A 19,541-nucleotide genomic window follows, 5' to 3' on the forward strand; every position below is an offset into this window, starting at 1 on the left:
TTTCAAGGACTCTTCATCTCACACTCTCGATATTTACTGCTTATTTACTTGTTATTATTTTTATCCTCTTTTGCATTTTCACAGTTGCTTGTCTTTTGCACATTGGTTGTTCGCCGTGTTGGGTGAAGTTTTCCAACAGTTCTATCGTGTTTCTCTGAATACCCGCTAGAGAATGACGTTAATGCGCACTGATAGTATATTTGCCTTGAACAGGCCACTCCCTGCCTTCTGCCGGCCACTATTACTGACCACGAGGTCACAGAGCCACACCCTCCCCCTGACCGGATCAGCAACGGTGGGGGCTGAATTTGCACACCTTCTCTTTCCCCCCCACCCCCTTTGGCCGGACGCTGCACCATTCGCTAACTTCCACAGTCTCCGCACCACCCGCGGAGACACCGTGCCAGCAGATCTCTCCGGTTCGCTGAAACGCAGCGGAGCGATTCGACCTCTCTCGCTCCCGGCCTCTTTTAAAGGAGAACCTCACCTGGCGTGAAGGCTTCAGCCCTGACCAGCGGGGCAGCGACATTAGAAAGCGACAGAAACTGTGCACAGATTAGAAAGGGTTAAGAACACAGGCCGATCTCTCGACGACACAGCAACGTTAGACCGCACAGCTGTGGACCAACAGCACAAGCAGCAGCAGCATTATAATCACATGCATCTTCCAAAAAAATAAACTGGCTGGAAAAACGAGCCTCGGAGGGAGGTGGGAAGAGAGAATGGAAGAGCTTATTACCCCTCTGTGGACGCTGCCTGACCTGCTGAGTTTTATGTGTGTGTTTAGCTCCGGATTTCCTGCGTCTGCAGAATCTCTTGTGATTACCGTCTACGCCGTGTGCATACACCGGTGGCGATGCGTTCCGTCCTCTCTCCCTGCCGTCGGTCAAAGTTCAATGGCGCCTGCGAGGCGCGGTTGGACTGACCGCCCGCCGCCGCCGTCATCGTCGCGATGTGCCGCGCCGTATGACATCATCATTATGTGCCCTGTCGCACGTCGTGGGCTACCATGACTGTTCTTGGCAGGAGTGATTTGTGCCATTGCCTTCCTCTGGGCAGTGTGTGTGTCTTTACAAGACGGGGGGTGACCCCCCCCACCCCCCCACAGCCCATAATCGATACTCTTCAGAGATTGTCTGCCTGGCGTAACCAGGACTCGCGATCTGATACCTGTTCCTACGGCTTCATGTGACTCTGATAGGTGGGGGGAGGAGTCACAGGCTCAGGAGAGAGGGACGTCCATTTAGAACGGAGATGAGCGGGAATTCCTTTCAGCCAGGATCGGTGGAATCCATCGCCATGGACGGCTGTGGGGACATTTATGGTGGAGGCTGTTAGGTTCCCGATCAGTCAGGGCATCGAAGGTGACAGGGAGAAGGCAGGGGAGCCCCAACCCTTGCTCACCCCAATCCAAGGCCTACCCAGTGTTTGGAGAGAGTCCTGCCCCTGCACACCCCAATCCAAGGCCTACCCAGTGTTTGGAGAGAGACCACCCACCCAGCACACCTCACTCCAAGGCCTACCCAGTGTTTGGAGAGAGTCCTGCTCCTGCACACCCCAATCCAAGGCCTACCCAGTGTTTGGAGAGAGTCCTGCCCCTGCACACCCCAATCCAAGGCCTACCCAGTGTTTGGAGAGAGTCCTGCCCCTGCACACCCCAATCCAAGGCCTACCCAGTGTTTGGAGAGAGACCACCCACCCAGCACACCTCACTCCAAGGCCTACCCAGTGTTTGGAGAGAGTCCTGCCCCTGCACACCCCAATCCAAGGCCTACCCAGTGTTTGGAGAGAGTCCTGCCCCTGCACACCCCAATCCAAGGCCTACCCAGTGTTTGGAGAGAGTCCTGCCCCTGCACACCCCAATCCAAGGCCTACCCAGTGTTTGGAGAGAGTCCTGCCCCTGCACACCCCAATCCAAGGCCTACCCAGTGTTTGGAGAGAGTCCTGCCCCTGCACACCCCAATCCAAGGCCGACCCAGTGTTTAGAGAGAGAGACCACCCACCCAGCACACCTCACTCCAAGGCCTACCCAGTGTTTGGAGAGAGTCCTGCCCCTGCACACCCCAATCCAAGGCCTACCCAGTGTTTGGAGAGAGTCCTGCCCCTGCACACCCCAATCCAAGGCCTACCCAGTGTTTGGAGAGAGTCCTGCCCCTGCACACCCCAATCCAAGGCCTACCCAGTGTTTGGAGAGAGTCCTGCCCCTGCACACCCCAATCCAAGGCCTACCCAGTATTTGGAGAGAGTCCTGCCCCTGCACACCCCAATCCAAGGCCTACCCAGTGTTTGGAGAGAGTCCTGCCCCTGCACACCCCAATCCAAGGCCTACCCAGTGTTTGGAGAGAGTCCTGCCCCTGCACACCCCAATCCAAGGCCTACCCAGTGTTTGGAGAGAGTCCTGCCCCTGCACACCCCAATCCAAGGCCTACCCAGTGTTTGGAGAGAGTCCTGCCCCTGCACACTCCAATCCAAGGCCTACCCAGTGTTTGGAGAGAGTCCTGCCCCTGCACACCCCAATCCAAGGCCTACCCAGTGTTTGGAGAGAGTCCTGCCCCTGCACACCCCAATCCAAGGCCTACCCAGTGTTTGGAGAGAGACCACCCACCCTGCACACCCCAATCCAAGGCCTACCCAGTGTTTGGAGAGAGTCCTGCCCCTGCACACCCCAATCCAAGGCCTACCCAGTGTTTGGAGAGAGACCACCCACCCAGCACACCTCACTCCAAGGCTCGTCTTTCCACAGACAGAAATTGTAATTAAAAATGAAGTTGTACCAACCGTGGCTTGACGGCTCTGCAGTCGGCGATGTGGCTACACACGGGACAGATGGTTGGAGGAGGGGAGCAGCATGCACAGGAGTGGGAGAGATGGAATAGAAACATAAGCTAGCATCGAGAAATTCCACAACAACCAGCAATAATTAGATTGTTAAAACATCTCAAACAAGGGGAGAAAGGGGGGGGAGGGTTGAAAATTAATCTTATGCTGTAAAATAACAAGAAGCCAGTGAACGAATATTGCATCTACAGACCCACTCACACAGTACACCAATTTGCAGTTGTCAAGGCAACGATGATCGGGGTTGGGGGGGGGGGATGGGGGAGGAATGGCTGCCACGATTACATGAAAACAACACACAAAGTCGCTCCCCGCTCAACGTTTCAGTCGGGAACGCATTTCAGGGAGGGAGGTGTGAGGTTTGAAGAACTAAGACCTTCCCCTCCGCACCCGCCCCGCCCTGCCTTTCACCTCAGGACTTTGGTGGAGGGAGCCAACCTGACCCAAGGCCTCCAAGTGCGCGGGTCCGTGGCTCGGTGTGGCTTTGGGGGGGGCGGGGAGCCATTTTTCACCACAAGGCAAGCGGAGGTCTCCCGGTACGTTAAATCTGCATTTCGAAAATACCTACCTCAGCAACAAATCGCATGTAAGACATTTAACGGACAGCTTTATAAATAGCAGTTAGCATCCCACGAGACAGGGGAGAGGGGAGGGTAGCTGCCACTCCAGCTGGCCAGACCGCCAGCCCCCGTCCCAGGATCAAACCATCTGGGCCAGGGGGCTCTCTCCGGATCGGCCGCCTGACTAATTTTATGACTAATTGCTTCGTACGTAAGAGCTTAAGATTGCCTCGCAAAATTGCTCCCGGTTGGCCCATCGACGCTCGACCCAAAAACAGGCAAACACATTTTGCATGAAGTACGAAGCGTTCTCTGCCCTCTGAACGTGCAACTTAATTGAGAGAAAAGTACTTTTCATTACAGGGGGTGAAAAAAAAACACCCATTCGGCCAAAATAATCTACTGCGAACTTAATTCAATTAGGCAGATGCTGACTCTAATCAATTTCAGCCAACTGGTGAGGGTTGTTTTTGAGGTATGGGATTATAAACTGATGGGATGGTTGCTCAGCACCGTATTGGCTCTGAGGTCTGTATTGATTTAAGCTGACAAATAAATTGCTCTTCGAAATTTAGGTTACAGGTCACTTCTTACGGGACCCCGCTTCCAATCTGACAGCTCCCAATTAGCTTTATTTGCTAAATTTTAAAGGTCAGAGGCAAACAGAGTCTCCTGGAGGATCCGGGGAAGTAGCAAGTTTAATAAACTCGGGGCTTCGTTTTGGCTGATGAGAGATGGGAGAGCGCACAGCTCACTTCAGAGGTTCCTGCAGTAGTGTGTGTGTGTGTGTGTGTGTGTGTGTGTGTGTGTGTGTGTGTGTGTGTGTGTGTGTGTGTGTGTGTGTGTGTGTGTGTGTGTGTGTGTGTGTGTGTGTGTGAGTGTGTGTGTGTGAGTGTGTGTGTGTGTGTTACTCTGGATTTCCAGTGCCTGCAGAACCTCTGGTGTCAATTACGTCTTCTGGAACGCCTCAAGTATTGACCGCCCAGACAGCGCTAGGGCGCCCCGTGGCGTAGCGGGCCGCGCATTGCCCTTACAGCCGAGGTCAGATTTCAGTTCCCAACGTCCTCTGCAGGGAGATTAAGCGCATCCTCCCTGTGGAATGCCTGGGCCTTTCCCCGGGCGCTCCGGTTCCCTCCCAGGCACCAAGGTCGTGCCCGGTAGGTTAATCTGGTCGTCGCAAATTGCCCCATGATGAGGTCAGTGTTGACCGTTTGTCGGAGCTTGCTGGGGCAGGGTGTCTCGAGAGGCCAGAACACCCCTCTCACCTGACTGTGTCACTAAATTTAAAGAAAAGAAACGCATGGTGCGTGGTTCCGGGTGGAAAACGGCAAGGACGAACGCGGGGATTCTGTTCACACTAGGGAATGTGTGGAACCGGCGGGGGGGTGGGGTGGGGGGGAAATCGTCTAACCAGCAGAGACCATCATCACTGTGTCAGCCCACCTGGGTGGGATGGGGGGCACTGCTCAAACTCAATGCTGTTGTTTACTCTTCAGTCTCGTTCGCGCGTACACGCACGCACGCACGCACGCACGCACACACACACACACACACACACAATGCTGGAGGAACTCAGCAGGTCAGGCAACATCTGGAAATTTTTAAACAGCCCACCTTTCGGGCCAAGACCCTTTATCAGGACTGGAAAGGATGGGGAGAAAGGTGCTAGAATAAAATGGTGGTGTGGGCTGGAGAGGAAGGAATCTGATAGGAGAGGAGAGTGGACCGTGGGAGAAAGGGAAGGAGGAGGGACACCAGGGGGAGATGATGGGTGGGAAAGGTAAAGGGCTGGAGAGGAAGGAATCTGATAGGAGAGGAGAGTGGACCGTGGGAGAAAGGGAAGGAGGAGGGACACCAGGGGGAGGTGAGGGGTGGGAAAGGTAAAGGGCTGGAGAGGAAGGAATCTGACAGGAGAGGAGAGTGGACCGTGGGAGAAAGGGAAGGAGGAGGGACACCAGGGGGAGGTGATGGGTGGGAAAGGTAAAGGGCTGGAGAGGAAGGAATCTGATAGGAGAGGAGAGTGGACCGTGGGAGAAAGGGAAGGAGGAGGGACACCAGGGGGAGGTGAGGGGTGGGAAAGGTAAAGGGCTGGAGAGGAAGGAATCTGACAGGAGAGGAGAGTGGACCGTGGGAGAAAGGGAAGGAGGAGGGACACCAGGGGGAGGTGATGGGTGGGAAAGGTAAAGGGCTGGAGAGGAAGGAATCTGATAGGAGAGGAGAATGGACCGTGGGAGAAAGGGAAGGAGGAGGGACACCAGGGGGAGGTGATGGGTGGGGAAGGTAAAGGGCTGGAGAGGAAGGAATCTGATAGGAGAGGAGAGTGGACTGTGGCAGAAAGGGAAGGAGGAGGGACACCAGGGGGAGGTGATGGGTGGGGAAGGTAAAGGGCTGGAGAGGAAGGAATCTGATAGGAGAGGAGAGTGGACCGTGGGAGAAAGGGAAGGAGGAGGGACACCAGGGGGAGGTGATGGGTGGGGAAGGTAAAGGGCTGGAGAGGAAGGAATCTGACAGGAGAGGAGAGTGGACCGTGGGAGAAAGGGAAGGAGGAGAGACACCAGGGGGAGGTGATGGGTGGGAGAGGTAAAGGGCTGGAGAGGAAGGAATCTGACAGGAGAAGAGAGTGGACCGTGGGAGAAAGGGAAGGAGGAGGGACATCAGGGAGAGGTGATGGGTGGGAAAGGTAAAGGGCTGGTGAGGAAGGAATCTGATAGGAGAGGAGAGTGGACCGTGGGAGAAAGGGAAGGAGGAGGGACACCAGGGGAGGTGAAGGGTAGACCGGTTCACAAGGTGGCCAGAGGCGGTCCCGCTCACTGACACATCTGCCGATTCCTGCGCCCGAGCACTGATTGCCACCAGGGTATCTCTCTTCGGGGTACTGGCCCACATTACCTCCGACAGAGGCATCCAGTTCACCTCCAGCCTGTGTTCAGCTGTGGCCAGCCTGTTGGGAACGCAGCTACACCACACAACTGCCTACCACCCACAGTCAAACGGACTAGTGGAACGCTTCCACCGTCACTTGAAGTCGGCTCTCATGGCCCGCCTGAGAGGACCTAACTGGGTGGACGAGCTTCCCTGGGTCCTGCTTGGAATTTGCACAGCGCCCAAAGAGGATCTGCACGCCTCGTTGGCCGAGTTGGTGTACGGCGCACCCCTGGTCGTCCCCGGGGAGTTCATACCAGCCCCAAGGGGGTAAGAGGAAGAACCCGCAGCAGTCCTGGACAGGCTATACGAGAGGCTCGGCAGCCTGGCCCCCATACCAACTTCACAGCACGGACAGACCCCGACCCATGTACCCAAAGACCTGCAGGACTGTAAGTTTGTGTTTGTACGAAGGGGCGGACACCGGGCTCCGCTACAGCGGCTGTACGAGGGGCCGTTCAAGGTGATCAACAACAACGGGTCCACGTACGTTCTGGGCATTGGGGGGAGAGAGGAGGTTTTCACGGTGGACCGACTCAAACCAGCCCATGTGGACTTGGCGCATCCGGTCGAGGTTCAGGCACCGCGGCGCAGAGGCAGACCTCCCAAACAGAGGCTGATCCAGACTGTGGACATTGGGGGGTGTATCGCCGGTTCTGGGGGGGGGGGGTTATGTGGCGACCCACTTTCTGTGCAGGCGAACCGGCTCACAAATAGCCAGCGCGCGGGGGGGGAGACTTTGGTAATGCACCTCTGACGTCATTTCCGCCCGGAGAGGGCAGGCGCGAGGGATTAAATGCCAGCGCCGCGAAGTTTGAATAAACTAGTCTCCAAACGTCTTCCCAACTGGGTATCGTTATTTCAGCGCTGTGTGTAGCACATCGCTACAGTGTATTAGTTCTCTCCAGAACTGCTACCAAACTTGTCAACTACGGTTACTTGTTCTGAGTTGATATGACTGATTTTTAATTAAGACCTCAATGTCTGCCAATCAGTTCCGAAAGCTGAACGGAGACTATATTCTCAATTTTAGTATTTTTTCTTTGCAGTACTATCTATCTACCCATCTGTCTTTCTGTCTATCTATCTATCTACAGTACTGTGCAAAAGTCTTAGGCACCCCAGATATTATTTTTTTCTGGTTCCTGATGGCAAGACCTCCACGGGGCCCTGATCTCAACATCATCGAGGCTGCCCGGGACTTCCTAGAGAGACAGAAGCAAGCGAGACAGCCAAAGTGTGGAAGGACTGTGGCAAGTTCTCCAAGGTGCTCGGAACAACCTACCGGCTGATTTTCTTACAAAACTGCACGTCAGTGTACCCAGGGGAATTGATTTAGTTTTAAAGGCAAAAGAGTGGTCACACCAAATATTGATCTGATTTAGTTTCAGAGTATGGTCCTTTACAGTTATTTTTTGATATTTAGAAACTTTTCATTTCATTATTTTTTTAAAGCAGCTACGCGTTACAGAATTTTTTACATGTGCCTAAGACTTTTGCACGGTATTGTGTACAGTTCTGGCCATCCAATTATAGGAAAGATGTCAACAAAATAGAGAGAGTACAGAGAAGATTTACTAGAATGTTACCTGGGTTTCAGCACCTAAGTTACAGGGAAAGGTTGAACAAGTTAGGCCTTTATTCTTTGGAGCGTAGAAGGTTGAGGGGGGACTTGATAGAGGTATTTAAAATAATAAGGGGGATAGATAAAGAGTTGACGTGGATAGGCTTTTTTCCATTGAGAGTAGGGGAGATTCAAACAAGAGGACATGAGTTGAGAGTTAGGGGGCAAAAGTTTAGGGGTAACACGAGGGGGTATTTCTTTACTCAGCGAGTGGTAGCTGTGTGGAACGAGCTTCCAGTAGAAGTGGTAGAGGCAGGTTCGGTATTGTCATTTAAAGTAAAATTGGATGGGTATATGGACAGGAAAGGAATGGAGGATGATGGGCTGAGTGAGGGCCGGTGGTACAAGGTGAGAGTAAGCGTTTGGCACAGACTAGAAAGGCCAAAATGGCCTGTTTCCGTGTTGTAATTGTTATCTGGTTATAGTGTATCTATCCACATACCTAGTAGTATATCTTTCTATCTCTCTGTCTATCAAACTAACTGTCCATTCATCTATATATCTATTTATCTATCTATCCATCTATCTATCTATCTATCTATCTATCTATCTATCTATCTATCTATCTATCTATCTATCTATCTATCTGTTTGTCTGTCTGTCTATCTATCTATCTATCTATCTATTTATCTGTCTATGTGTCTACGTCTGACTTTCTATATATCACTCTGTTTATCTACAGGCTCTGGTATATGGTCTCTGCCCAAAGCTCTACGTTGTATGCTCTATTTATCTATCTGTTTAACAATCTGTCTATCTGTCTGGCTGGCTATTTATCTACACTCCCGCACGACAGAAAACATCCTCTCCACATCCACTCTATCTATAGCCTCTGGTCCCAGACTCCCCAACTATAGGAAACATCCTCTCCACATCCACTCTATCTGTGCCCTCTGGTCCTAGACTCCCCCACTATAGGAAACATCCTCTCCACATCCACTCTATCTGTGTCCTCTGGTCCTAGACTCCCCCACTATAGGAAACATCCTCTCCACACCCACTCTATCTGTGCCCTCTGGTCCTAGACTCCCCCACTATAGGAAACATCCTCTCCACGTCCACTGTATCTGTGTCCTCTGGTCCTAGACTCCCCCACTATAGGAAACATCCTCTCCATATCCACTCTATCTGTGCCCTCTGGTCCTAGACTCCCCCACTATAGGAAACATCCTCTCCACATCCACTCTATCTGTGTCCTCTGGTCCCAGACTCCCCCCACTATAGGAAACATCCTCTCCACATCCACTCTATCTGTGCCCTCTGGTCCTAGACTCCCCCACTATAGGAAACATCCTCTCCACATCCACTCTGTCTGTGCCCTCTGGTCCTAGACTCCCCCACGATAGGAAACATCCTCTCCACATCCACTCTATCTGTGTCCTCTGGTCCTAGACTCCCCCCACTACAGGAAACATCCTCTCCACACCCACTCTATCTGTGTCCTCTGGTCCAAGACTCCCCCACTATAGGAAACATCCTCTCCACATCCACTCTATCTGTGTCCTCTGGACCTAGACTCCCCCACTATAGGAAACATCCTGCCACATCCACTCTATCTGTGCCTTCTGGTCCTAGATTCACCCTACTATAGGAAACATCCTCTCCACATCCACTCTATCTGTGCCCTCTGGTCCTAGACTCCCCCACTATAGGAATCATCCTCTCCACATCCACTCTATCTGTGTCCTCTGGTCCTAGACTCCCCCACTATAGGAAACATCCTCTCCACACCCACTCTATCTGTGCCCTCTGGTCCTAGACTCCCCCACTATAGGAAACTTCCTCTCCACATCCACTCTATCTGTGCCCTCTGGTCCTAGACTCCCCCACTATAGGAAACATCCTCTCCACATCCACTCTATCTGTGCCCTCTGGTCCTAGACTCCCCCACTACAGGAAACATCCTCTCCACATCCACTCTATCTGTGCCCTCTGGTCCTAGACTCCCCCACTATAGGAAACATCCTCTCCACATCCACTCTATCTGTGCCCTCTGGTCCTAGACTCCCCCCACTATAGGAAACATCCTCTCCACATCCACTCTATCTGTGTCCTCTGGTCCTAGACTCCCCCACTATAGGAAACATCCTCTCCACACCCACTCTATCTGTGTCCTCTGGTCCCAGACTCCCCCACTACAGGAAACATCCTCTCCTCATCCACCCTATCCTGGCCTTTCAGTATTTGATTGGCTTCAATGAGGTCAATATTCAATAAGTTGTTCTGATCTCCAGCCAGTACAGGTGCACAGCCATCAAATGCTCTTCATAAGAGGACGAGACAGAGGAGCTGATTTCGGCCATTCAGCCCATCAAGTCTGCTCTGTGATTCCATTGTGGCTAATTTATTATCCGTCTCCACCCTACTCTCCCCCGTAACCCATTACATCCCAACACATCAATAGCCTATTGACCTCTCCACACAGTGGCAAACCTATGGGAAGTTTAACCAGTCTTCAATGCCTTCCACGAGGAAGGGGCCCCATGCATGAGAAATGGAAGCTGAGACAAGGGTGCCACAGTTGGCATAACGCTCGAGGCATCGGAGTTAGGAACAAAAAAATTCGAGTATGTGAGACCAAGTCCTTGCAAGTGAGTGCATTGTATGTAAGGACAGTTCAAGGACTCTTCATCTCATCATCTCAATATTGATTTTGCTTACTTATCTATTATTATTTTTCCCTTAAGGTTGTTAGAATCATAGAAAACATACAGCACAATACAGGACCATCGGCCCACAAAGCCGTGCCGAACACGTCCCTACCTTAGAACTACCTGGGCTCACCCACAGCCCTCTATTTTTCTAAGCTCCATATACCTGTCCAGGAGTCTCTTAAAAGACCCTATCGTATCCGCCTCCACCTCCGTCGCCGGCAGCCCATTCCACACACTCACCACTCTCTGAATAAAAAACTTACCCCTGACATCTCCTCTGTACCTACTCCCCAGCACCTTAAACCTGTGCCCTCTCGTGGCAACCATTTCAGCCCTGGGGAAAAGCCTCTGACTATCCACACGATCAATGCCTGTCATCATCTTGTACACCTCTATCAGGTCACCTCTCATCCTCCGTCACTCCGAGGAGAAAAGGCCGAGTTCACTCAACCTATTCTCATACGGCATGCTCCCCAATCCAGGGAACGTCCTTGTAAATCTCCTCTGCATCATTTCTATGGTTTCCACGTCCTTCCTGTAGTGAGGCGACCAGAACTGAGCACAGTACTCCAAGTGGGGTCTGACCAGGGCCCTATATAGCTGCAACATTACCTCTCGGCTCCTAAACTCAATCCTACGATTGATGAAGGCCAATGCACCGTACGCCTCCTTAACCACAGAGTCAACCTGCACAGCTGCTTTGAGCGTCCTATGGACTCGGACCCCAAGATCCCTCTGATCCTCCACACTGACAAGAGTCTTACCATTAATACTATATTCTGCCATCATATTTGACCTACCAAAATGAACCACTTCACACTTATCTGGGTTGAACTCCATCTGCCACTTCTCAGCCCAGTTTTGCATCCTATCAATGTCCCATTGTAACCTCTGACAGCCCTCCACACTATCCACAACACCTCCAACCTTTGTGTCATCAGCAAACTTACTAACCCCTCCCTCCACTTCCTCATCCTGGCCATTTATAAAAATCACAAAGAGTTGGGGTCCCAGAACAAATCCCTGAGGCACACCACTGGTCACCGGTCTCACTACAGCCAGGGGTTGGCAATAGAGACGAGCTCCCACTACCTATTAAATGCTCCCAATGACGTGCGCCTCAAACAGCCTCTGACAACCCAGTCCAGCTCCCGGCCTTCACGTGAGGCTCAGCTATTAAACCCGGCGGAACCGTTTCTCCTGACGGGAGAAGGGGGCAAAGGCGGGCCACTGGCGCCTCAAAACCAGTCGCTCCGGGCAGACGGGGCTCGTCAGGCCGCGGTCGGCAGCTCACCCGGGAGAAGGAAAACTCTGATCTCAAACCTCCGCTGTACCCGCTCGCGGGGGAGGCTCCGGGAGTGAACCCCGAGGGGGAAAATCTGGAGCTGGAGTCCCTGAGGCAGTCCGACGTCGAGTTCGACGCTGACCGGCGACTCCTGGTGCCGAACCGTATCGGTCTCTGCCGTTCCTTTGGGTTCATCGGCTGCGTGGAGAGGGGGAGCCTGATACACGGGGAACAGCTCGCTCTCTCCGTATCGTACTGCCCAGGCTTACGTGTCTAGACAGCTCGGAGGCAACATCCACGGTCAACCTCCGACTGGTGTCGGCCTCAGACTCAGATTGTTCCTTCCCTTCACATTGGCACAGTTTGTTGTCTTTTGCACTCGGCTCAATCACCCACGTTCTGTTCTGGTTATTATTCTATCCACTTGTTGAGCATGCCCACAAGAAAATGAATCTCAGAGTTGTAGATTGTGACATAGACGAGGTAATAATTCATCTAACTACCCATCTATCTACCTGTCTATCTCTCTATATCTGTCTCTCTGTGTCTATCTGTCTGTCTATCTCTCTGTCTAACTATCTCTCTATGTCTGTCTGTCTGTCTGTCTAACTATCTCTCTATGTCTGTCTGTTTGTCTAACTATCTCTCTATGTCTGTCTGTTTGTCTGTCTATCTCTCCATGTGTCTATCTGTCTGTCTACCTATCTCTGTCTGTCTAACTGTCTCTCTATGTCTATCTGTTTGTCTGTCTGTCTCTCTATGTCCGTCTATCTGTCTAACTAAACACAAAGTACACTGCAGATGTTGTGGTCAAATCAAGATGTACAAACAAGCTGGATGAACTCAGCAGGTCGGGCAGCATCTGTTATACAAAAAACCTGGAACTAACGGATGCTGTCCGACCTGCTGAGTTATCCAGCTTTTTTGTACGTCTTTATCTGTACTTTATTTGTACTATCTCTCTATGTCCGTCTATCTGTCTAACTAAACACAAAGTACACTGCAGATGTTGTGGTCAAATCAAGATGTACAAAAAAGCTGGATGAACTCAGCAGGTCGGGCAGCATCTGTTATACAAAAAACCTGGAACTAACGGATGCTGTCCGACCTGCTGAGTTATCCAGCTTTTTTGTACGTCTTTATCTGTACTTTATTTGTACTATCTCTCTATGTCTGTCTATCTGTCTATCTCTCTATGTCTGTCTATCTGTCTCTGTGTCTGTCTATCTGTCTATCTATCTCTCTATGTCTGTCTATCTGTCTAACTATCTCTCTATGTCTGTCTATCTGTCTAACTATCTCTCTATGTCTGTCTATCTGTCCATCTGTGTCTATCTGTCTAACTATCTCTCTATGTCGGTCTATCTGTCTATCTCTCTATGTCTGTCTATCTATCTCTCTATGTCTGTCTATCTGTCTAACTATCTCTCTATGTCTGTCTATCTATCTCTCTATGTCTGTCTATCTGTCTAACTATCTCTCTATGTCTGTCTATCTGTCCATCTGTGTCTATATGTCTAACGATCTCTCTATGTCTGTCTATCTGTCTAACTATCTCTCTATGTCTGTCTATCTATCTCTCTGTGTCTGTCTGTCTGTCTGTACTTTGACATTAAAATTTACTTTCAACTTTGAACTTTTCAATTCCGCCACCCTCTGAAAGCAGTTTGCAAGCCCTTCCCGTTCGCGCGCGGGCTCCAGTTTCCACCCACAGTCCAGAGACGTCCCAGTTCATAGGTTAACTGGTCATTGTAACATGCCCTGTGATAAGGCTAGGGGTCAAATAGGGGGTTTGGCTGGGCAGTTCGGGGAGATTGGTGGGCAGCGGATGAGGGGGTGGTGCGGAGGTTAGCGGGGCAGGAAGCCCCTGTAGGTTCTAAACGCGCCACTAAGCAACAAATTCACTTGGAACCCCCTCAACATCAGGTGCAGGTGACTACGGATTAAAAGTTTAAAAGTTGTGGAGAACCTGTCGCGGAGGTGCGGTGGAGCATTCCAACCGTCCGCATCGCTCACCCTCCATCCGGTATGGAGGGGCCACTGGAACGGGGTTGGAATAAGCTGCAGAAAGTTCTAAAGCTCAGCCAGCGCCATTGTGGGCCTGCGTAGTGTCCAGGACATCTGCAAAAGGCCATGCCTCGAAAAAGGTGGCATCCATCATTATTTACCCCCATCGCCAGTTATTACCCCTCTTCTCATTGCTACCATCGGGAAGGAGGTACAGGAGCTTGAAGACTCACACTCAGTTATTCAGGATCAGCTTCTTCCCCTCTGCCATCAGGGAGGAGGTACAGGAGTCTGAAGACACACACTCAGCGATTCAGGAACAGCTTCTTCCCCTCCGCCATCAGGGAGGAGGTACAGGAGCCTGAAGGCACACACTCAGCGATTCGGGAACAGCTTCTTCCCCTCCGCCATCGGGGAGGAGGTACAGGAGCCTGAAGACACACACTCAACGATTCAGGAACAGCTTCTTCCCCTCCGCCATCGGGGAGGAGGTACAGGAGCCTGAAGACGCACACTCAGCGATTCAGGAACAGCTTCTTCCCCTCCGCCATCAGGGAGGAGGTACAGGAGCCTGAAGACACACACTCAGCGATTCAGGAACAGCTTCTTCCCCTCCGCCATCAGGGAGGAGGTACAGGAGCCTGAAGACACACACTCAGCGATTCAGGAACAGCTTCTTCCCCTCCGCCATCGGGGAGGAGGTACAGGAGCCTGAAGACACACACTCAGCGATTCAGGAACAGCTTCTTCCCCTCCGCCATCGGGGAGGAGGTACAGGAGCCTGAAGACACACACTCAGCGATTCAGGAACGGCTTCTTCCCCTCCGCCATCGGGGAGGAGGTACAGGAGCCTGAAGACACACACTCAGCGATTCAGGAACAGCTTCTTCCCCTCCGCCATCGGGGAGGAGGTACAGGAGCCTGAAGGCACACACTCAGCGATTCAGGAACAGCTTCTTCCCCTCCGCCATCAGGGAGGAGGTACAGGAGCCTGAAGACACACACTCAGCGATTCAGGAACAGCTTCTTCCCCTCCGCCATCGGGGAGGAGGTACAGGAGCCTGAAGACACACACTCAGCGATTCAGGAACAGCTTCTTCCCCTCCGCCATCGGGGAGGAGGTACAGGAGCCTGAAGACACACACTCAGCGATTCGGGAACAGCTTCTTCCCCTCTGCCATCCGATTTCTGAATGGACAGTGAACCCGTGAACACTACCTCACTACTTTTTTTGCACTACTTATTTAATTCAACTTTACTGTAATTTACTTTGCTTTACTGTCACCAAACAATTGATACTAGAGCGTACAATCATCACGGCGATATTCGATTCTGCGCTTCATGCTCCGTGAAGTACAAATCGAAGTAAATGTAATAAAAATTTAAATTGTAAATCATAATTAGAAAATAGAAGAGGGAAAGTAAGGTAGTGCAAGTCAGGTCCGGATATTTGGAAGGTACGAACCAGATCCGGGTCAGGATCCGTTCAGCAGTCTTATCACAGTTGGGAAGAAGCTGTTCCCAAATCTGGCTGTACGAGTCTTCAAGCTCCTGAACCTTCTCCCGGAGGGAAGAGGGACAAAAAGTGTGTTGGCTGGGCGGGTCGTGTCCACGATTATCCTGGCAGCACTGCTCAAGGAATTCATAGTTCTTATCGCAATGTACAGCAGCCGCGAGACAAAAAAATCCCACGACATTTGCCAGTGATATTAAACCTGACTCTGACTCTGAAATCGCTGCTGTACGAACCTCTTTGAAATACACCTGCGCTTCGTGGTGCCGGCAGAATGTGACCAGCCTGATGAATATTTAGAAAAATATATCTTCAGAGTGTGACTTGCCTAATTCAGCGAGAGCTAATGAATTTGGAGATGCTCCATCGCTGCCCTTCCTTCTCCTGCATCGCGAATTTCAAACAGGTCTGATTTGGTACCTTCTAAAAAGGAAAACCTTCGCAGCCATAGCTAATGAATTTCTTTTTTAAAAGACAGAAACTCAGCTTGAACTAATTCAACAATTTAACGTGCGCACAGCTGCAGATTGCATGCAAGGCTGAACAAAAGGCGAGCGGAAGAAGTTTTAACTCAACTTTTCTTTCATAAAGAGAATTGGGCTCAAAAGCAGAAAGTCACGATGCAGTCCGACCCAGAGTAAAACTTATTAGCCGACTAAATTTACGCTACCACATACAACCCAGAGATACTTATTCAATCCTGCGGGCGTACTCAGCAAATCGATACGAATAGTAAACGGTAAACGGGATCAATGAAAGATTAACCAGAGTGCAGAAGACTTCAAACTGTGCAAATGCAAATATAAATAGATAGCAATAAAAAACATGAGATAAAGAGTCCTTGAAGTGAGATCACTGCTTGTGGGAATATCTCAGTGGATGGGCAAGTGAATGTAGCTATCCCCTTTTGTTCCAGAGCCTGATGGTTGAGGGGTAGTAACTGTCCCTGAACCTGGTGGTGTGGGTCCTGAAGCTCCTGTACCTCCTTCCTGATGGTTGAGGGGTGATAACTGTCCCTGAACCTGGTGGTGTGGGTCCTGAGGCTCCTGTACCTCCTTCCTGATGGTTGAGAGGTAATAACTGATCCTGAACCTGGTGGTGTGGGTCCTGAGGCTCCTGTACCTCCTTCCTGATGGTTGAGGGGTGATAACTGTCCCTGAACCTGGTGGTGTGGGTCCTGAGGCTCCTGTACCTCCGTCCTGATGGTTGAGGGGTGATAACTGTCCCTGAAACTGGTGGTGTGGGTCCTGAGGCTCCTGTACCTCCTTCCTGATGGTTGAGGGGTAATAACTGTTCCTGAACCTGGTGGTGTGGGTCCTGAGGCTCCTGTACCTCCTTCCTGATGGTCGAGGGGTAATAACTGTTCCTGAACCTGGTGGTGTGGGTCCTGAGGCTCCTGTACCTCCTTCCTGATGGTCGAGGGGTAATAACAGTCCCTGAACCTGGTGGTGTGGGTCCTGAGGCTCTTGTACCTCCTTCCTGATGGTTGACGGGTAATAACTGTCCCTGAACCTGGCAGTGTGGTTCCTGAGGCTCCTGTACATCCTTCCTGATGGTTGAGGGGTAATAACTGTACCTGAACCCGGTGGTGTGGGTCCTGAGGCTCCTGTACCTCCTTCCTGATGGTGGAGGGGTAATAACTGTACCTGAACCCGGTGGTGTGGGTCCTGAGGCTCCTGTACCTCCTTCCTGATGGTTGAGGGGTAATACGTCCCTGAACCTGGTGTTGTGGGTCCTGAGGCTCCTGTACCTCCTTCCTGATGGTTGAGGGGTGATAACTGTCCCTGAACCTGGTGGTGTGGGTCCTGAGGCTCCTGTACCTCCTTCCTGATGGTTGAGGGGTAATAACTGCTCCTAAACCTGTTGGTGTGGGTCCTGAGGCTCCTGTACCTCCTTCCTGATGATTGAGGGTTGATAACTGTCCCTGAACCTGGTGGTGTGGGTCCTGAGGCTCCTGTACCTCCTTCCTGATGGTTGAGGGGGGATAACTGTCCCTGAACCCGGTGGTGTGGGTCCTGAGGCTCCTGTACCTCCTTCCTGATGGTTGAGGGGTGATAACTGTCCCTGAACCTGGTGGTGTGGGTCCTGAGGCTCCTGTACCTCCTTCCTGATGGTTGAGGGGTGATAACTGTCCCTGAACCCGGTGGTGTGGGTCCTGAGTCTCCTGTACCTCCTTCCTGATGGTTGAGGGGTAATTACTGTCCCTGGACCTGGTGGTGTGGGTCCTGAGGCTCCTGTACCTCCTTCCTGATGGTTGAGGGGTAATAACTGTTCCTGAACCTGGTGGTGTGGGTCCTGAGGCTCCTGTACCTCCTTCCTGATGGTTGAGGGGTGATAACTGTCCCTGAAGCTGGTGTTGTGGGTCCTGAGGCTCCTGTACCTCCTTCCTGATGGTTGAGGGGTGATAACTGTCCCTGAACACGGTGGTGTGGGTCCTGAGGCTCCTGTACCTCCTTCCTGATGGTTGAGGGGTGATAACTGTCCCTGAACCTGGTGGTGTGGGTCCTGAGGCTCCTGTACCTCCTTCCTGATGGTTGAGGGGTGATAACTGTCCCTGAACCCGGTGGTGTGGGTCCTGAGGCTCCTGTACCTCCTTCCTGATGGTTGAGGGGTAATTACTGTCCCTGAACCTGGTGGTGTGGGTCCTGAGGCTCCCGTACCTCCTTCCTGATGGCTGAGGGGTGATAACTGTCCCTGAACCTGGTGGTGTGGGTCCTGAGGCTCCTGTACCTCCTTCCTGATGGCTGAGGGGTGATAACTGTCCCTGAACCTGGTGGTGTGGGGTCCTGAGGCTCCCGTACTTCCTTCCTGATGGTTGAGGGGTGATAACTGTCCCTGAACCTGGTGGTGTGGGTCCTGAGGCTCCCGTACTTCCTTCCTGATGGTTGAGGGGTGATAACTGTCCCTGAACCTGGTGGTGTGGGTCCTGAGGCTCCCGTACCTCCTTCCTGATGGCTGAGGGGTGATAACTGTCCCTGAACCTGGTGGTGTGGGTCCTGAGGCTCCTGTACCTCCTTCCTGATGGTTGAGGGGTGATAACTGTCCCTGAACCTGGTGGTGTGGGTCCTGAGGCTCCTGTACCTCCTTCCTGATGGTTGAGGGGTGATAACTGTCCCTGAACCTGGTGGTGTGGGTCCTGAGGCTCCTGTACCTCCTTCCTGATGGTTGAGGGGTAATAACTGTCCCTGAACCTGGTGGTGTGGGTCCTGAGGCAGCAGTGAGAAAAGAGCGTGGCGTGGGTGGTGAACATCTCTGACGATGGACGCTGCTTTCGTGTGACAGCGTTCCAGGTAGATGTCCTCAATGGTTGGGAAGGCTTCACCTGCGATGTACTGGGATGAATCGACTCCCTTTTTGAACATATACTTCTGCTTTCCTGCTGTCTCGAAAGGGATCTTTAACTAACTCCTCTCCCTCTCCACTTTCCACACAGACTGCTCACTCCCTGTCTATTCGTGCCTGCAGGCACTTGTGAACCGGCTGGGGCCACCGATTGAGTCCGGTGCTCCCGCTGTGGCCTCCTCTACGTTGCCGAGACCCGTCGTAAATCGGGGGTGGGGAGGGAATGGGGCATGTCAGTCCAGAGCTAAGATGTCCTCCTCCTTCAAAAGAAAGGGGCTTTCCTTCCTCCAGCATCAGCGCTGCCCTCAATCACATCTCCACCATCTCACACACGTCTGCTCTTACCCCATCCTCCCGCAACCCTATCAGGTACAGGGTCCCTCGTGTCCTCACCTGCCCCTCCTCCTTCCCTTTCTCCCACGGTCCACTCTCCTCTCCTGTCAGATTCCTTCCTCTCCAGCCCTTTACCTTTCCCACCCATCACCTCCCCCTGGTGTCCCTCCTCCTTCCCCTTCTCCCACGGTCCACTCTCCTCTCCTATCAGATTCCTTCCTCTCCAGCCCTTTACCTTTCCCACCCATCAACTCCCCCTGGAGTCCCTCCTCCTTCCCTTTCTCCGACGGTCCACTCTCCTCTCCTATCAGATTCCTTCTTCTCCAGCCCTTTACCTTTCCCACCCATCACCTCCCCCTGGTGTCCTTCCTCCTTCCCTTTCTCCCACGGTCCACTCTCCTCTCCTATCAGATTCCTTCCTCTCCAGCCCTTTACCTCTCCCACCCATCACCTCCCCCTGGTG

At 52.1% G+C, this 19,541-nt stretch overlaps 1 protein-coding gene across 1 annotated transcript in view; it reads right to left on the minus strand.

Moving 5' to 3' along the window:
- Positions 1-19,541, minus strand: part of cadm1a (cell adhesion molecule 1a) — a 450,797-nt gene that overhangs the window by 37,094 nt on the left and 394,162 nt on the right. Inside the window, exon 11 of the mRNA XM_073029526.1 lies at positions 2,779-2,811. Coding sequence (XP_072885627.1) covers positions 2,779-2,811 — 33 coding nt within the window. The remainder of the gene's footprint in view (positions 1-2,778; positions 2,812-19,541) is intronic.

Source organism: Hemitrygon akajei, chromosome 26 (genome assembly GCF_048418815.1).
Source record: "Hemitrygon akajei chromosome 26, sHemAka1.3, whole genome shotgun sequence".
In the NCBI taxonomy this organism is placed as follows: Eukaryota; Metazoa; Chordata; class Chondrichthyes; order Myliobatiformes; family Dasyatidae; genus Hemitrygon; species Hemitrygon akajei.